The 14,672-nt window shown below is 52.4% G+C and overlaps 2 protein-coding genes across 4 annotated transcripts; one reads left to right on the top strand and one right to left on the bottom strand.

The window, feature by feature from the left end:
* Positions 1-4,007: 4,007 nt before the first annotated feature.
* Positions 4,008-10,811, top strand: Ca14 (carbonic anhydrase XIV). Of its 3 annotated transcripts, none has more exons than XM_005378696.2 (12): positions 4,008-4,494; positions 4,688-4,790; positions 6,588-6,608; positions 7,514-7,693; positions 8,082-8,224; positions 8,424-8,519; positions 8,676-8,742; positions 9,459-9,616; positions 9,690-9,810; positions 10,014-10,034; positions 10,140-10,224; positions 10,332-10,811. In XM_005378696.2, exons 2-12 carry the CDS (start codon positions 4,736-4,738, stop codon positions 10,396-10,398), a joined length of 1,014 nt encoding a protein of 337 aa, XP_005378753.1. In that variant the 5' UTR covers positions 4,008-4,494; positions 4,688-4,735; the 3' UTR covers positions 10,399-10,811. The 3 variants fall into 3 exon arrangements, with proteins under 3 accessions (XP_005378753.1, XP_013366921.1, XP_005378754.1); XM_005378697.2 differs by having other exon boundaries at positions 4,484-4,576; XM_013511467.1 differs by lacking the exon at positions 7,514-7,693.
* Positions 10,812-11,112: 301 nt separating this feature from the next.
* On the bottom strand, positions 11,113-14,603 carry Aph1a (APH1A gamma secretase subunit). The gene is made up of 7 exons (XM_005378689.2): positions 14,274-14,603; positions 13,565-13,735; positions 13,353-13,426; positions 12,996-13,118; positions 12,716-12,843; positions 12,195-12,318; positions 11,113-11,889 (listed from the first exon to the last, which is right to left on the bottom strand). Exons 1-7 carry the CDS (start codon positions 14,384-14,386, stop codon positions 11,825-11,827), a joined length of 798 nt encoding a protein of 265 aa, XP_005378746.1. The 5' UTR covers positions 14,387-14,603; the 3' UTR covers positions 11,113-11,824.
* Positions 14,604-14,672: the final 69 nt, after the last annotated feature.

The raw sequence follows: 14,672 nt of genomic DNA, 5'->3' as shown, positions 1-14,672 counted from the left end.
AAAAAAAAAAAAAAGAAAGAAAAGAAAAGAAAATAGATGGTAAGGAGCGTTCCCACTGGCTAGGATCCTTAGCGGCAAACACACTGCCTCTGCTTCTCCAGCCGGAAGGGGCCAGAGCTCTCAAGTACTGTCCCGCAGACCGCGGCGTCAGCAGCACCCGAGCACCTGTTAGGTGTGCGACTGTCTGGACACCCCCTGACCCCAGAATCAGGAACTGGGGGTGAGGCCCAGAAATCTGCATCCTAACAAGATTTCAGGTAGTTCTGATTACGCTAGAATTTAAGAACCAATCATGGGGCTGGGGATTTACCTCAGCGGCACAGCACCTGCCTGGCAAGAGGGAGGTCGTGAGTTCGATTCCTGGTAGGGGGGGCGCGGGGAGAACAAATTATGTAAGGGAGAGTTCATTGATACCTACCTGTGTGCTTATTCTGGCTCAGCCTAGCAACTAAATGATCAACCACAGCTGAATTCCCAACCCTCAAAACTTATTTTCTAGCTGGCCCTGGTGGTGCATACCTGTAATCCCAGCACTGGGGAGGCTGAAGCAGGAGGACTGCAGGGAGTTCAAGACTAGCCTGGGCTACATAGTGAGTTCAAGACCAGCCTGAATTAGAGTAAGGCCCTGTCTCAACAAAAGTAAAATAAAACAAACTCATTTTTTTTTCAGGGTATAACAAAGAATTGGAAAAATAAATAAATAAATAAATAAATAAATAAATAAATAAATAAATAAACCAAAGAATTGGAATAATACCTGAGGGTCCTTTTGGCCTGAACTCTGTAAACCGCCCAGGGGAAAAAAATAAGTAAATAAATATCTCAGTGAGTAGATTCATTCAACAAATATTTATGTGCTTTGCACAGAAGTACTTGTTGTCCCAGCACACAGCATGGTAGCACATATCTGTAATCCCAGCACTCTGAGAAGCAGAGAAAGTAGGTTTACAAATTCAAACCCACCCCGGACAATTTAGTGATTAACGCCTTGTCTCAAAATAAAAAATTAAACTGGGTGTGGTGGGACATGCCTGTAATCGCAGCATTTGGGAAGGTGAGATAGGAGGATTGCCTTGAGTTCAAGGCCAGCTGGGGCTAAATAGTAAGTCCAGACCAGCCTGAACTATGTAGTGAGGTTCTGTCTCTAAATAAATAAATTAAATTAAATTAAATCAAATTAAAAATTAGGGGGAAGAGGGGTTGAAGGGAGGGGAGGGAAATGGTAAAAAAAAAGAATCTAGATATATCATATATGGGTACAAATTCTATATGATAAATGTTTCACTGTGGATATCTAAAATGCACTAATAAAATTTATTTTATTTTTTGAGACAGGGTCTCACTATGTAGTTCAGCCTTGCCTTGAACTTGTTCATGTAGTCCAGGCTGCCCCTGAACTCAAGGGGATCCTCCTGCCTTAGCTTCCTTAGTGCTGGGATTAGAGGCATGTACCATCATGCCTGGCTAAAATTAATTTTGAAAAAAAATAAAAATAAAAAAATAGGCCTGGGAATGGAGCTCAGTGAGAAGACCCTGGTTCAATCCTTTTTAATTAAACAGGTTGCCAATACTTTAGACCACAAACTTTACCTGTCATCTGTCTGCAAGATTCTCATACTGTATTAGTCATGCATTGTGAACTGGAAAACTGAAGAAAAAAATCTGCCTCAAATGGTGGTGCACACCTGTAATCTCAGCACTTGGGAGGTTGAGATGGGAAGACTGCTGTGAGGCCAGCCTGGGCTACCGGAGAAAAACCAAAAAAAAAAAAAAAAAAAAAAAAAAAATCCAAAGAATTCTGACCACACTCCTGCTCCTAATTCTTTGACTTTAATTTTTTTAACACGTTCGTGTTTGTTTAAAGGGTTTCCATATTAATGTATTAGTAACTCAGCATATAAGGCTAGATGTGATTAACTATCAATTAAATTTTTTCTGGGCCTACATTATCTCACAACAGAATGCTACTTGCTTTTCTGGAAAATCTGTCTCCTCTTTGTTTCTTTTTCTCAGTAATTAGTTACTACAGGCACTGCTTGAATAAATTCCTATGACCCTCCTTGGCTTTGGGTTTTTTCAAAAATCTGCCTCCCTCTTCTACTGAACCCCTTTATACCCTACCACACAAACTTGGAGTCCTTGGTTCCTGTAATGTTTCAACTAGTGAGTTTAAATATCTAGGATAAACTGGGCTTGGTGGTACATGCCTGTAATCCCAGCACACAGGAGGCTGAAGCAGAAGGATCACGGTAAGTTTGAGGCTAGCCTGGGCTGCATTGTGAGTTCAAGACCAGCCTGAACTACACAGTGAGACCCTATTAAAAAAAAAAGAAAGAAAAAAGAAAGAAACTAAACTAACTAAATAAATATTTAGATTAGGCCCTTTTAAGAAAAGGTAGACAAAAAGTCCCCACACTTGAACGCTTTTGATTCTGACATTCACATTTCACTGCGTCTACAAGGACGGGAGATGGCGCCAGAAGGCAGTGGAATGTCTCGGTTTTAAGTAGGCTTTTAGCCAGCTCCAGGGTGAGTAAAGGGCTTGAGAGGTGGACCCACAACTCAAAGGTGCCAGAATTTGAGTAGAAATAAAGATGGAGCACCCTGAGAGCTTCTTGACACTTACTCCAAATCAGCATGGTTAGAAAGCAGCAGCAGAAATAGTCACGGGAAAGCCGAAGATTAAAATGAAGCCAAATCCGAGAGGACGACGCCCGCCACCCTTCTCCGTTTCTCCGGGACACGGGTGCCTTCGTCCGATCCGGGGCTCGAGCGCGGGGCAACGGCTCGCTCAGGGGTGGAAGGCGCTGGTTTGGGGCTGAGACATCTTCGTGAAATAATGGCCAATTGCGTCCTTCCCAGAACTAATCGCCCCCAAGACTTTGAATTTAAAATTCGCAGACAGGCCAGGAGGTGGCGCAGGCGAGACACACTTACCTGCCTCTGGGAAGTGGAATCTCAGCCCCAAACGCTCCGGGGACTCTGTCCTGACAGAGGTCACTCGCTCCAGACCTCCGCTCTCCTCCCAAGCTGCCTCTGCCTGCCTGCTTGCTTTGTTTTCTTTTCTCTTTATTTATTTTCCTGTGTTAACCATTCTGTTTCCAAGAAGTCTAATTTACACTTTACATCTTTTATTCTCTATAGGTGGGATGGATGGGGCTTTGGGGAAAACCTCAAAACAGAAACTTTTCCATAGAGAAAGAATAATTGAAGGGCGAAAAGGGCATAAATAGGGAAATGACAGCTACAAAATAGACTTGGGGATGAACCGCAGGGGCGGCGAGCTCCGGCGGGCAGGCGCGGAGGACCCGGCGCGTGCATTATTCTGTGTGTCTGGCTCGCCTCGCGCTCCCTCGTGCGGCTTCTGCGCCCTGCGTCCGGCCGATCTATGGTTATTTCTTGCTATTCCTTGCTGCTCGGCAGGCGCAAGGGGGCAGGGGCGCTCGGACGCGTAGTCCCCCGGCCAGAGGCTCCGGTGAGGGTTAGGGAGGAGAGAGGTTTCAGTGACTGACTGGAAATTATCTGCGGCCTCCCGCTCCCCGCTGAGGGATTTGGGACGAGCATTCCGATCGGGATTTCCCCCCGGGGGAGCGCGGCGCATTCCTGAGGCGGCGGCCTCCGCGCTCCGATGCGCCGCCCGGGAGCGGGCTGCGCCCAGCCTCCGCCGTCCCGCCCCGACCCTCGGTGGGCCGGAGGGGACCTGCGCCCCGCTCCTTCGGACCACGTGGTCTCGGCCCTTCCCTCGCGCTCTGGAGTCCGCCTTTTTCAGACGGCGGCAGGCGCGATTGTCCCCGCGGCCTCCTCCCGCGCCGGCCTCCCCGGAGGGGCCAGTGTCCTCGGTGACAAAAGCCGCCCTACATCGCAGCTCCCTGGGGAGCCCCTCCCCCGCCGGCACACAGACCGGCTTTATCCGCGGCGATCCGCCCCCCGCCCGGGCACGCGGACCCGCACCCCGCGGGAAGGGCGGCGACAGGCGCGGGGGAGCGATCGCTCGGGACGGGCTCTCCGCGCCTCACTTCTACTCCGCACCCCACATTTCGGACCTTGACTCTGCGCCCCCACCCGCACGCTGAGTTCCCGGCTCCCTCCTGTAATCTGTCGCCAAACGTTAGGCCCCCAACTCCAGGGCAGTTCACACCATCCCATCGGGCGGGCAAAGGAGAACACAGGGTCCCCTGGAGGGGCTGGGCTGGGCCCCAAGCCCTCCTGCCCTGCCCGCCTGCTCCAGGGGACACCATCCAGCCGGGTCCGCGAAGAGCTGAGCTGGGAAGCGCGCACCCCCGCTGGGCTCTGAGCCGCTCGCGCTCCGGGGAAGCTCGCGCTGTGCTCCGGCTCGAGCGGGGCCGTCCTGCGTGCCTAATCGGCTATTTAAGGAGCTGCCCGCCAGCAGCCGGGCACCCCCCCTCCCCTCGTGCACCCGTCCAGAGCCACCTTAAAAGCGGGAGGCAGTTGTGGAGCGGCTGGCTGGCGAGCCAGAGGAGTGAGACTGCAGAGGTAGATAAAGAGAGAGGGCAGAGAGAGGGAGCGGAGACAGAAGGGGTAGCGAGAGATTTATCTTGGAATCCAGAGAACCACGGTACCCGACTGAAAATCAAACTCTGCAGAGACAAAGATAGCAAGCGGAAAAGAAATAAACATACTTAAGGCCAGGAACCTCTCTATCCCTTACTCCCTCTCTCTGTCCTAGTCCTCTAGACCCCAAACTCCTGGCCCCGGGTCCTTTGCTGGGGATACCATGTTGTTCTTCGCCCTCCTGCTTGAGGTGACTTGGATCCTGGCTGCCGGCGGGGGTAGGTACAACTGGATGTCTGTGTGTCGGTCTGGGAGCAAGTCAGCATACTTGCTCCGGGTGGGTGGAGGGGCTGGAACAATGGGCTCCGGTGTGCGGGAGACTGCTCCCCTTCTTTTCCTTTTACCTTTCCAGCCTTGCTGTACTGGGGAGCTGAGCACAAGGTGTGTACACACACAAGGGCAGGAATCTCTTCGCAGGCTACAGATTCCAAAACTCTTTCCTCAAGGCCCTAGTCCCAGGCGACCCTCCTGGCTTTCTTTATTTATGAACTCTGTGATTACCCAGCCAAAGAGACCTGGAGTGATGGGATCAAGGGTGGGGGTGGGGGAATCCTACACCACAGCGGCCCTGGTCTCTGGCTGAACATCTCACCGCAGAGCTGACCCTTAACTCCATGGAGTAAGTCATTTCCCAATTTCCCCCCCTCAAAGCAACAGCAATAATACTCAACCTTTGTGCGGCCCTTTGCAGTTTACAAAGGACTTACAGGAGCGGGAGATAGGGGGTTCCTGGGAGACAGGCCCAGGTGCACCTCTCACCTAACAGGAAACACAGAAATAGCCCGGTGCAGTCTCTCTGGTAGCACACAGTAAGTGTGGAATTAGTTTCTCGGAAGAGCAAGGGGACAGGGTGTGTAGAAAGCGGGCAGAAGGCAGGAGGATGCTGGTGCGGCCAGATGGAGTCACATCTGAGGAGAAGGAAAGGAAAGAGGAGGAAAAGCTGTCGACTCAGCATGTCAGGGATTTGCTGAGAAGGGCACCTTCCCAGAGCAAGGGGGCTGGAGCTGTTGGGGGCCCCTCTGAGCTAGGAAATGCCAGCCCTCCCTTGGGCTGCTCCTGAGAGTTGTCTGGGCTAAGAACAGAGCAAGGATGAGATCCAAGACATCTTACCATAAGAAATTGGAGGGAATCACAGAACAGGGTAAAAAATTTAGGATTTCTTTCCAGAGTTTTTGGCAATTTAAATATTGCAGTGAAAATTAACAAGGCTTCTCTCTTCTCCCTGAAGCAGCTTGGGTCTGGGTGGGGGGCCAGACCAGCAGACCCTCAGCATTTCAGCCAGAGGCAGGATGGCACGAGAGCCTGGCATGTGACCCAGCTGGCAGCTCTGCTTGCTACACACAATGCTTCACTTTCATCCTGTCCCTGCCAGCCTGGCTGCCTGTGCCCACCCACCACCCTCAACCTAGTGTAGACTCTGCCCTGACTCCTGTCCTTTCCAGAGCTATTGGGGATATGGGGAGCAGAGGCTCCTGAGGTGGGGAGTTTCCTCTAGAGCTAGTGGGACCAAAAAGGAAGAATTTAAATATTAATTTGCAGCTCAGTGCTATCCTTCAAGCAGTGCTCCCGGGCACAGGAATAACCCCTTGTGCCACAGCAGCGGTCGCAGCAGCAGTGCTCGCTCACAGGCTCCGAATGTCTTCCCTCCTCTCTGGTCCCTTCCTTTCAAACCCTCTACCCAGTCACCCCACCCCACCTGAGTCTGCTAAGTGCCCGAGTGACTTGGCCCAGACTAGAGAAAGGTTAAGTGTTGGCCAAACTGCACACTTGGGTCCTGGTTAATTTTAGTCTCCAGGCTTTATCTCTTCATTGCTCCTCCCCCTTTACTCCGCAGGCCCAAGCACAGCCTGGCTGCCAATCTTAAATAGGCCCCCGGACCTTTCCACCAAGGTGTCCAGTTTCAGGGCTTCCTTCGGGAAGTGCTGAGGGGGGGCAGGTGGAGGGTGCAAGGGGGGCAGAGTGGAGGCAGGGCTGGCCCTGCCACTGGCTGTAACCCAAACTGCTCTGCCTTGCAGGCCACCACTGGACATACGAAGGTGAGAGCAGAACTCCATCCTGCCGACACCCCATCTCTGCGACTCCTGCTTGGCTTCCCCTGTGGGTGGGAAGGTTTCCTTTAGCTCTGAGCTCTACCACCTCCCTTCGCTCTCTGTGCCCGAGTTTTGCCTATGTGACTCCTAGACCCCGTTCTAATCATTAAATCCCACACCTCCTGATTCAGCATAAAAGCCAATTGAGTCCCCAGTAAATCCATGTGGGAGTGAGGGAGATGGAGTGGAAAGAGAACTGGGTGGGCGATGAGCTCTGGCTGCCTTTTCCCTTTCTCTACCCTAACCCTCCCAGCCCCTAACCCACCTCTGGAGCTGGGCCAGGGCTTGAGGTCAGAGGTGAGGAAGAGACTGGTGGGAGAGTTTGCGACCTTGGGGCAGGTGGAACTCAATCCATTTGAGCTTCTGATTAATGACTACACTGAATTCCAGAGTCAATAACAAGGTTCAGTGTGAGAACAAGAAGTGAATGGCGGAAAGTCAGGGCCCCTGAATTGCAATGCCTGGTGATAGGGAGCCCCGCGGAGACCCTATCTCTCTAGGATCACTGATTTCTTCCCACTTGATTACTCCTACTCTCTAATCCTACCTCTCTGGATATTCAGGCTTTCTATCCATCTCTTCTTCCCCTCATTCAACTTTCTTGTCCTCAAACTACAGGTAAGTAAAAGGGCTACCACTGCCCATTTCTCAGGGTCGCTGGGAACCATCCCTGCCTTGGTAGGTCAGGGGAACTGCAGCATGAGGTCTAGTGGGTCTGACTTCACCGGCCCTGCCCAGCTGGGTGGATGGAAGTGCATTTTACCTCCATACAGATGGGCTACTTGGTGGAGGCTGTTGAAGGGTGGCTGAGGCTTCAGGGCAGAACAAATATCCGTGGTAACCCCCACCAGGCCCTCATGGTCAGGAGCACTGGCCAGCCTCTTACCCAGAGTGTGGAAGCGATGCCCAGTCCCCCATTGATATCCAGACAGACAGTGTGACATTCGACCCTGAGCTGCCTGCTCTACAGCTCCATGGATACAACCAGCCTGGCCCCGAGCCTTTGGACCTACATAATAATGGCCACACAGGTAAAAAACAAAACAAAAAAGCCCAGGCTCCAGGGGGTTGTGGGCTCTAGTTCAAACCTTAGGAGTCAGGAGGAAAATATTCTCAAAAGTTGTGGATTCTTAGAAAGCTCCATCCGTCAATTTGGAAGTGTGAGAATGGGCATCAGGCTCCTGTAGCCAAGGAGGGGACCGAATGTCTACAATCAGGCTCGATGGACAGCTAGTGCTGTAACAGACTTGACCATCACTGAAGACAGGGAGCTCTGCTAGCAAAGCACAGTCACAGGAGGAGCCAGGCCACTGGGGAAGGAAGAAGGAAGCCGAGGGCCAAGTTTCCAAGAAGAGGTGGCAGCTATGGCGGAAATGGCCCTCACCTCCCACCAACTCCAGCTTGTTCTTTTCCTCACAGTGCAGCTCTCTCTGCCCGCCAGCCTGTACCTGGGCGGGCTGCCCCGAAAATATGTAGCTGCCCAGCTCCACCTGCACTGGGGTCAGAAAGGATCCCCAGGGGGGTCAGAGCACCAGATCAACAGTGAAGCCACAGCTGCGGAGGTACCTGGGAACAAAGGGCTTAGACCAGGACACAGACAACACAGGGAAAGGATCTTGGGGAAAAAGTCATCCTGGGGGTTAAGACCTAGCTTTGGGAGACAGCCTTACAGCATGCTGGGCTCACGGTGGTGGCTGGGTCAAGGCCTTGCAGGGGTGGGGAAACATTCAATGACTTGCTTCCCCTCTCTTTTTCCCTCAGCTCCACATTGTTCATTATGACTCTGATTTCTATAGCAGCTTGAGTGAGGCTGCCCAGAGGCCTCAGGGGCTGGCTGTCCTGGGCATCCTAATTGAGGTCAGTGGCCTCCAATTGCTCCCAGCCTCCAATTGTCCACTTTCTCTGCATCTCCTAGAGCTATTCTGCTGCCCTCCTCCTTCCTAAAACGGGCAGCAACCCACCCTAACCAGTTATCCTGTGCATGAACGTCTTCCTCCTTTCGTCTCCCTCCAGGTGGGTGAGGCTGAGAATCCAGCCTATGAACACATTTTGAGTCATTTGCATGAAATAAGCCATAAAGGTGAGCCCTAAAAATCTATAGTAAGAGGAAGTCAATTAGACTTTTTAAAAAATTTGTATTTTTTTTGGTCTTTTTGAGACAGGGTCTCGCTATGCAGTTCAGGCTGGCCTTGAGCTCACTTTGTAGCCCAGGCTGGTCTCGAACTCCCAACGATCCTCCTGCCTCAGCCTCCCGGAGTTTTGGGTTTACAGGGGTGCACCACCACGTCCGGTGGCTAGACTTTAGGGAAACTCAAAAACTGACCTTGCCGATGGCACACACCTATCAAGTCAGCACTGGGGAAGCTGAGGCAGGAAGATCACCATAAGTTTGAGGCCAACCTAGGCTACATAGTGAGTTCAAGATCAGCCTGAACTATACACTGAGACCCTCTCTCAAAGAAACAAAAACTGACCTAAAGCCAAGCATAGTGGCACATGCCTGTAACCCTAGCACTCTGGGAGGCTGAGGCAAGAGGTCCACAAGCCCAAGCCCAACCTGGGTGACTTAGCAAGACCCTACCTCAAAATAAAAAGTTTTTTAAAAAGGCCAAGGATGTTGCTTAAAGTCTTGGGTTTGATTCCCAGTGCGCCCACCAAAAAAACAACACCCTGATCTACAAAGCTTGGGGAGAAAGCAATAAACGATGGCCAGTGGTTTTGCTTCAGGGAATTACATCTAGGTAAGCAGCTAGAGTGTAAAGAGGGAAGAGATCAGTCCTAGTCTGTTGTCCCCAGATCAGAAGACTACAGTGCCTCCCTTCAGTGTGAGAGAGCTGCTCCCCTCCCAGCTGGAGCAGTTCTACCGCTACAATGGCTCGCTCACCACTCCCCCCTGCTACCAGAACGTGCTCTGGACAGTCTTCTATAGAAGGGCCCAGATTTCAGTGGGACAGGTGAGTGGCGGGGTGGTTGTGACATCAGACCCTTTCCCATCCCCCAAAGTGACTTTCTCACTCTTCTGCTTAGCTGGAAAGGCTTCAGCAGACACTGTTCTCCACAGAAGAGGAGCCCTCTGAGGCCCTTGTCCAGAACTACAGAACCCCTCAGCCTCTCAACCAGCGGACTGTCTTTGCTTCTTTCATCCAAGGTGACTGTACAGGGCTCAGAAGTGATGGGAAAGCCAGGGACTCAATGGCAGGAACGAGCGAGCCCCTAGGAGGGAAGGGATATCCAGCTCTTACGTGGACTGGGAACCAGCCCCAGCCCTGCATGCTCAGGTCCAAGCAGCATGCTCTTCCCAGATGGGATGGGATCTGAAGCCCCACTCATCCACGTTTTCTTCCCCTACAGCGGGACCCACGTACACAACAGGTAAGACAGCCCTTAGGCAGGGGCATGGGTCCCTCAGCTAGTGGGTGAGAGGCCCAAGGCCTGTGTTAGCCCGAGACTGACACCTTCCATCATTATCTCCCCCAGGTGAAATGCTGAGTCTAGCTGTGGGAATCTTGCTAGGCTGTCTCTGCCTTCTGCTGGCGGTTTACTTCATCGCTAGAAAGATTCGGTGAGGTTCTACCTTCCATTCCTGCAGTTCTTTTCTATTAGAGAATATTCTCCTAGCCCATCCCTAATCTGCTTCACTACTCACTCCTGTACTAATCCCCTTTCCAGGAAGAAGAGGCTAGGAAACCGGAAAAGTGTGGTCTTCACCTCAGCTCGAGCCACCACGGAGACATAAACTCCCCTTCAGACGTCATGGAAACTTCCCCTTACTTATCAGGGAGTCTCCAAGTGGGGTGCAGAGACTGGCCAGAAAATACTGTTAGCAGTAGTAGGCAGACATCCCTCCTTCGTCTGGACATTTCCCCACAGAGAGGTAAGACCCCTAGTTTTCCTTCGAGGAAGAACAGCAGAGCTTCAGTTTCTCAAAACACGTAGGTGGTCAGGGACCCGTGTGTATTAATGCAGAGGGCAAGCTATTTTCGTTTAGTTGTTGAAGTTGGGAAGGTACCCCAAAGTCCCCCATTCTTCACCTTTATATCCCTTCCCTAGGTATAGTGCAGGATCTCCCCTTAGGAAAAAGGGCTGCTGCTGGGATTATATTTTTTTGCTCAATATATTTGAAAATTAAAGTTTCTGACCTTTACTCTGGCCTATCTTTTGAGGGTAAGAGTTCCTTAATCTCTCAGGTGCTAGAGACGAACAAAGGAGAGAGAAAAAGAAGCACAGTGATTAACTCCTTTCCCCACTCCTGAAAAGGGAGAGCCACATCTGGGAAATACTTAAAAGTGCCTGACATGTTAAACCACCAACCCCGATTTGCCCTGGCACCAAAGCTCTGCTTGCATATCAGTGGTTGCCAGGTAAGGAAGGAGGAGGAACAAGAGCCATGGCAGAGCGGAAATCTCAAAGAACATGTTAACCCCTTCCTTAAAACCAAGTCCCCCCACAATTATAAAGTCCGTTTTATTAGTCAAAATCACAATCACCTTGATTAAAAGGATGGGACACTCCACCCTGGCAAAATGACACAGTTTATAGAAAACCTCCCTAGCCCCCCACCCCACCCCAATTAAAAACTAGAAAAAATCTGCCCTCCTTCCCTGTGATGCCACAGCAGCCTGACCCCTCCAGGGGCACCGGGGCTGTGGAGTGGGCCAGCTCCCCCAGCACCCTCCACTTCACCTTGGGGAGAGAAGGGACGCTGGTGGTCAAGGAGGTTACAACCATTACTTCCAGTAATACCAGTTCCCAAACATGCACTTCCTTCCTTCCTCCCAGGGCCTGGGACTGAGAGGAAAAGGGATAGAAATAAGCCCAGCCATGAGGAACAATATAAGGAGGGAAAATATAGCCCAAGGAGGTTAGAAGAGTTTCAGCATACCTCCTCCCCCCACTTAAAAAATAAAAGGCAGTTGAGGTCTTTATCATACCAGAACTGGTTTCCTTCAGACCTGAGAAAAAGACCAGGACATCCCATTTGGGGAGAGGGAACTGGAAAACTCAGAGTTCATCTACCCATGAGCTTCCGTTCATTTCATCTCCAGGACAATGGCTAAACTAGGTCCCTTTTCTTGGCAACCTGCACTGTCCCGAACTGGAGATGGAGAAATACAGGGCGAGGAGGAGGGCACCCCAGGCCCAGGGGTCCCCCCCAGGTTCCCTCAGTCCTCGGGTGGGATGCGCAGGGCAGAATACACCATCACCCGACTGTCCTCCTGCCGGCGGCCTGCAGAGGGGAAGCGGGGTGAGTCATGGGCGGGGTGAGGGCAGAGCACCGACACACAGGGAATCCTGGACAACAAGGGGTCCCCAGGTGTGGGGTAAGTGAGGATTCAAACCCACCAGTCACTGACTGGTAACACTAAGATGCCAAAGGTCACAAATGGACAAAGCAAAACCCTGAAGGTGGCAGGACAGAACAACGAGACGGAGCATGTGGGAAATGGACCGGGCTGGGGCTGGGTTCAGTCACGGGCAGTGGGCAGGCAGGTGGGATCTGTCAGGCGATCAGTCCAGGTAGTCAGTCCTTACACGAGAGGCTGCGCTGGATACTTCGGAGGGACCCTCCCGCTGTGATGAAGGCCCAGAGTCCCATGGAAACAGTGACTGCATAGATGGGCAGCAGGCTGGCTTCATACCATGGGTTCAAGAATGTCTGGGAATGAGAGGAACCGTCGAAAAGAGGTTAGATTCTCCCTCTACCTAATCCCCACATTTCTTTGTGCCTCTGACCCAAAACTTGCCCAGGGATATCACCCAATTCCCCAGTCTTTCCCTCCAGAGGACCAGTACCTTGTGGTTAAGTAGACTTGATTTTCAACTCCCTCAAAGGCTTCTGCCACTCCTGCTCACCTCATGCCCTCACACTGCAGTTTAACCAATCCATTTGAGTGCCCCGAGTACCCCCAAAGCAGCTGATACAACTGATACTGAGATGACAGACCTCTCGACATCTTTCTGCCTCCACCCAAGATAAATGTTAAGAAGATACCCCCATCCCACTCACCATTAGAGGCTTTTCTCCCTAACTCAGGCCCCTATCTCCAACTCACCAGTCCTGATGTCAGTAGGTGACTCCCAACCACCAGGCCCAAAGCCCAGTACCGTCTCCTCTCACAGGCATCAAAGAACACAACTCCCCAAAAGGTATGGAGCAGGATAATGGCTGCTGTCAGAAAGGCTGCAGGGAGGGAGATGGGGATGAGATACATCCCTGATCTTCTCCCAGCCTCCTGAGATGTTGAGCCAAAGAAGTCTCCCAGGGAAGGCCAATAATCAGATCAGGGCCAGGGATGAATAGGGTATGAAGGCAAGATAGGAAGTGAGCCTTACCTGAAGTCAGGAAGTAATAGGGTGAGTCTCCATGGATCCCAACCACACCTGGCCCAAGTGCATCGGCCAAAATATTGATAACAGAGAAGACACCACTGATGATACCGAAGGAGAGACCAGAAACTGGGGGGAGGGAGGGTCTTGTCAATGTCAGAGCTCACTATTGCCTCTTCACCAATGACCCTTCCCATTCCCAGTAACAATTCTCCCACACCTACTCTCCCTCCAGACCACCTCTCCTTGGAAGTGAGGTATGAAGCAAAACAAGACACAACTTAGAACATGTGGATTATTTAGAGATTTCCCTGGGGAGGGGCCTGTCCAACTCCCTCCTCCAGTCCCTCTCCCTTGGCTCACCATAGGCCATCTGTCGGATGGAGATGGGTGATCTTCCGTCCTCACTCAGCGATGCTAACCCCTCATCTGCCTTCCTGGGGTGGGGTGGGGCAGGGAAAACATGAAGGCGGGCTGGGATGGCCCTTTCCCTCTAACGTCCTCCCTTACCCCCTCCTTCCAAACCACCACCCAGAGGCTGCCCCTCTCCCCTCCAGATCTCCCCATCTTCTTACTTAAGCAGCTTGTAGTAGGCAAAGCGGAACACCTCCTGTAGAAGGACAGACACAGCAGCACCAAAAATCAGGAGGCCATACTGGAGCCGGGCATCGGACCGGTCTGTCACATGGACCAAGATGAACCAGACTACAGAAGCCAGAAGCAGGGATACCAGCCAGAAAAATGCCCTGAGAGAAAAGATAAAAGCAATGAGGCAAGAAGGGTAAGAGGCACGCAGAGAAATCGGGGATGGGGGTGGGGGTGGGGGGCCAGCCAAGGCTAGAGCATGAAAAGTGGTAGACTTCCGGATAGTGATGGAGACAGGGATCACATAGGGTAGGCAACTCATAAGAATCTGGACACAGAGGAAGGGAAATCTGATTAGAGATGACAGTCAGGGTGTGAGGGCACTGCAGGGCGAGGTACCCATTCCTGGATCCTCCCTCAGAGCTCGGCCGGCCCAGGCCAACCCAGCCCCCTCCCGAGTCTCGGCCTCGGGCCTCCTCTGACGTTGGGAGGCGTGTAGGAGGAATCTGTGCGTCCCTGCAAGGCGGAAACCAACTGCGGGAAAAGGCAAATCATCCAGATCTCAAACCCAACCCTGTCCAACCTACGTATCCACTTAATTCCACCAACTCAGTCTCCCAGGCTCGCCTCAGTTCCTCCAACCCCTTCCGCGTCTCTGTCTCTCCACGCTCTCCCACCTCTCTACGACCTCCTACTCACCCCGCGACCAAGATGATAACGCGAAGGGGGTCCCCAGCCACCGTGATCAAGAACAGCGCAAAGGCTGGGCCAAACGCGACGAAAGTGCATCCGAAAAACACTGCAGCTCCCATGGCGGGGCAGCTGGGGAAAGGGTTGGAACCCCGGCCAAGGGAGGCAGACGAAAGGTGTGCGCCAGTTAAGGAGTTCGTGTGGGGGTGGCGGCGCGACCCCCACAAGGGGCGCGGTGCAATGTCACCCCCGAACCCCAGGGAAGGGGGGGGCACCGCAACCCCAGGCGAAGGTCCGGCTGACTTCGTCTACGGAAGCCGAGAAAAGGACAAACCTGGGCCTCAGCCCCATGGCCACCTCCCATCTAATCCCCACCCGGAAAACCAATGAGGAATCAGCGGGGACGAA

The sequence above is a fragment of the Chinchilla lanigera genome, unplaced genomic scaffold (genome assembly GCF_000276665.1).
Source record: "Chinchilla lanigera isolate Chin_1 unplaced genomic scaffold, ChiLan1.0 scaffold00012, whole genome shotgun sequence".
Classification (NCBI taxonomy): Eukaryota; Metazoa; Chordata; class Mammalia; order Rodentia; family Chinchillidae; genus Chinchilla; species Chinchilla lanigera.
This window is presented reverse-complemented; position numbering and strand designations above follow the sequence as displayed.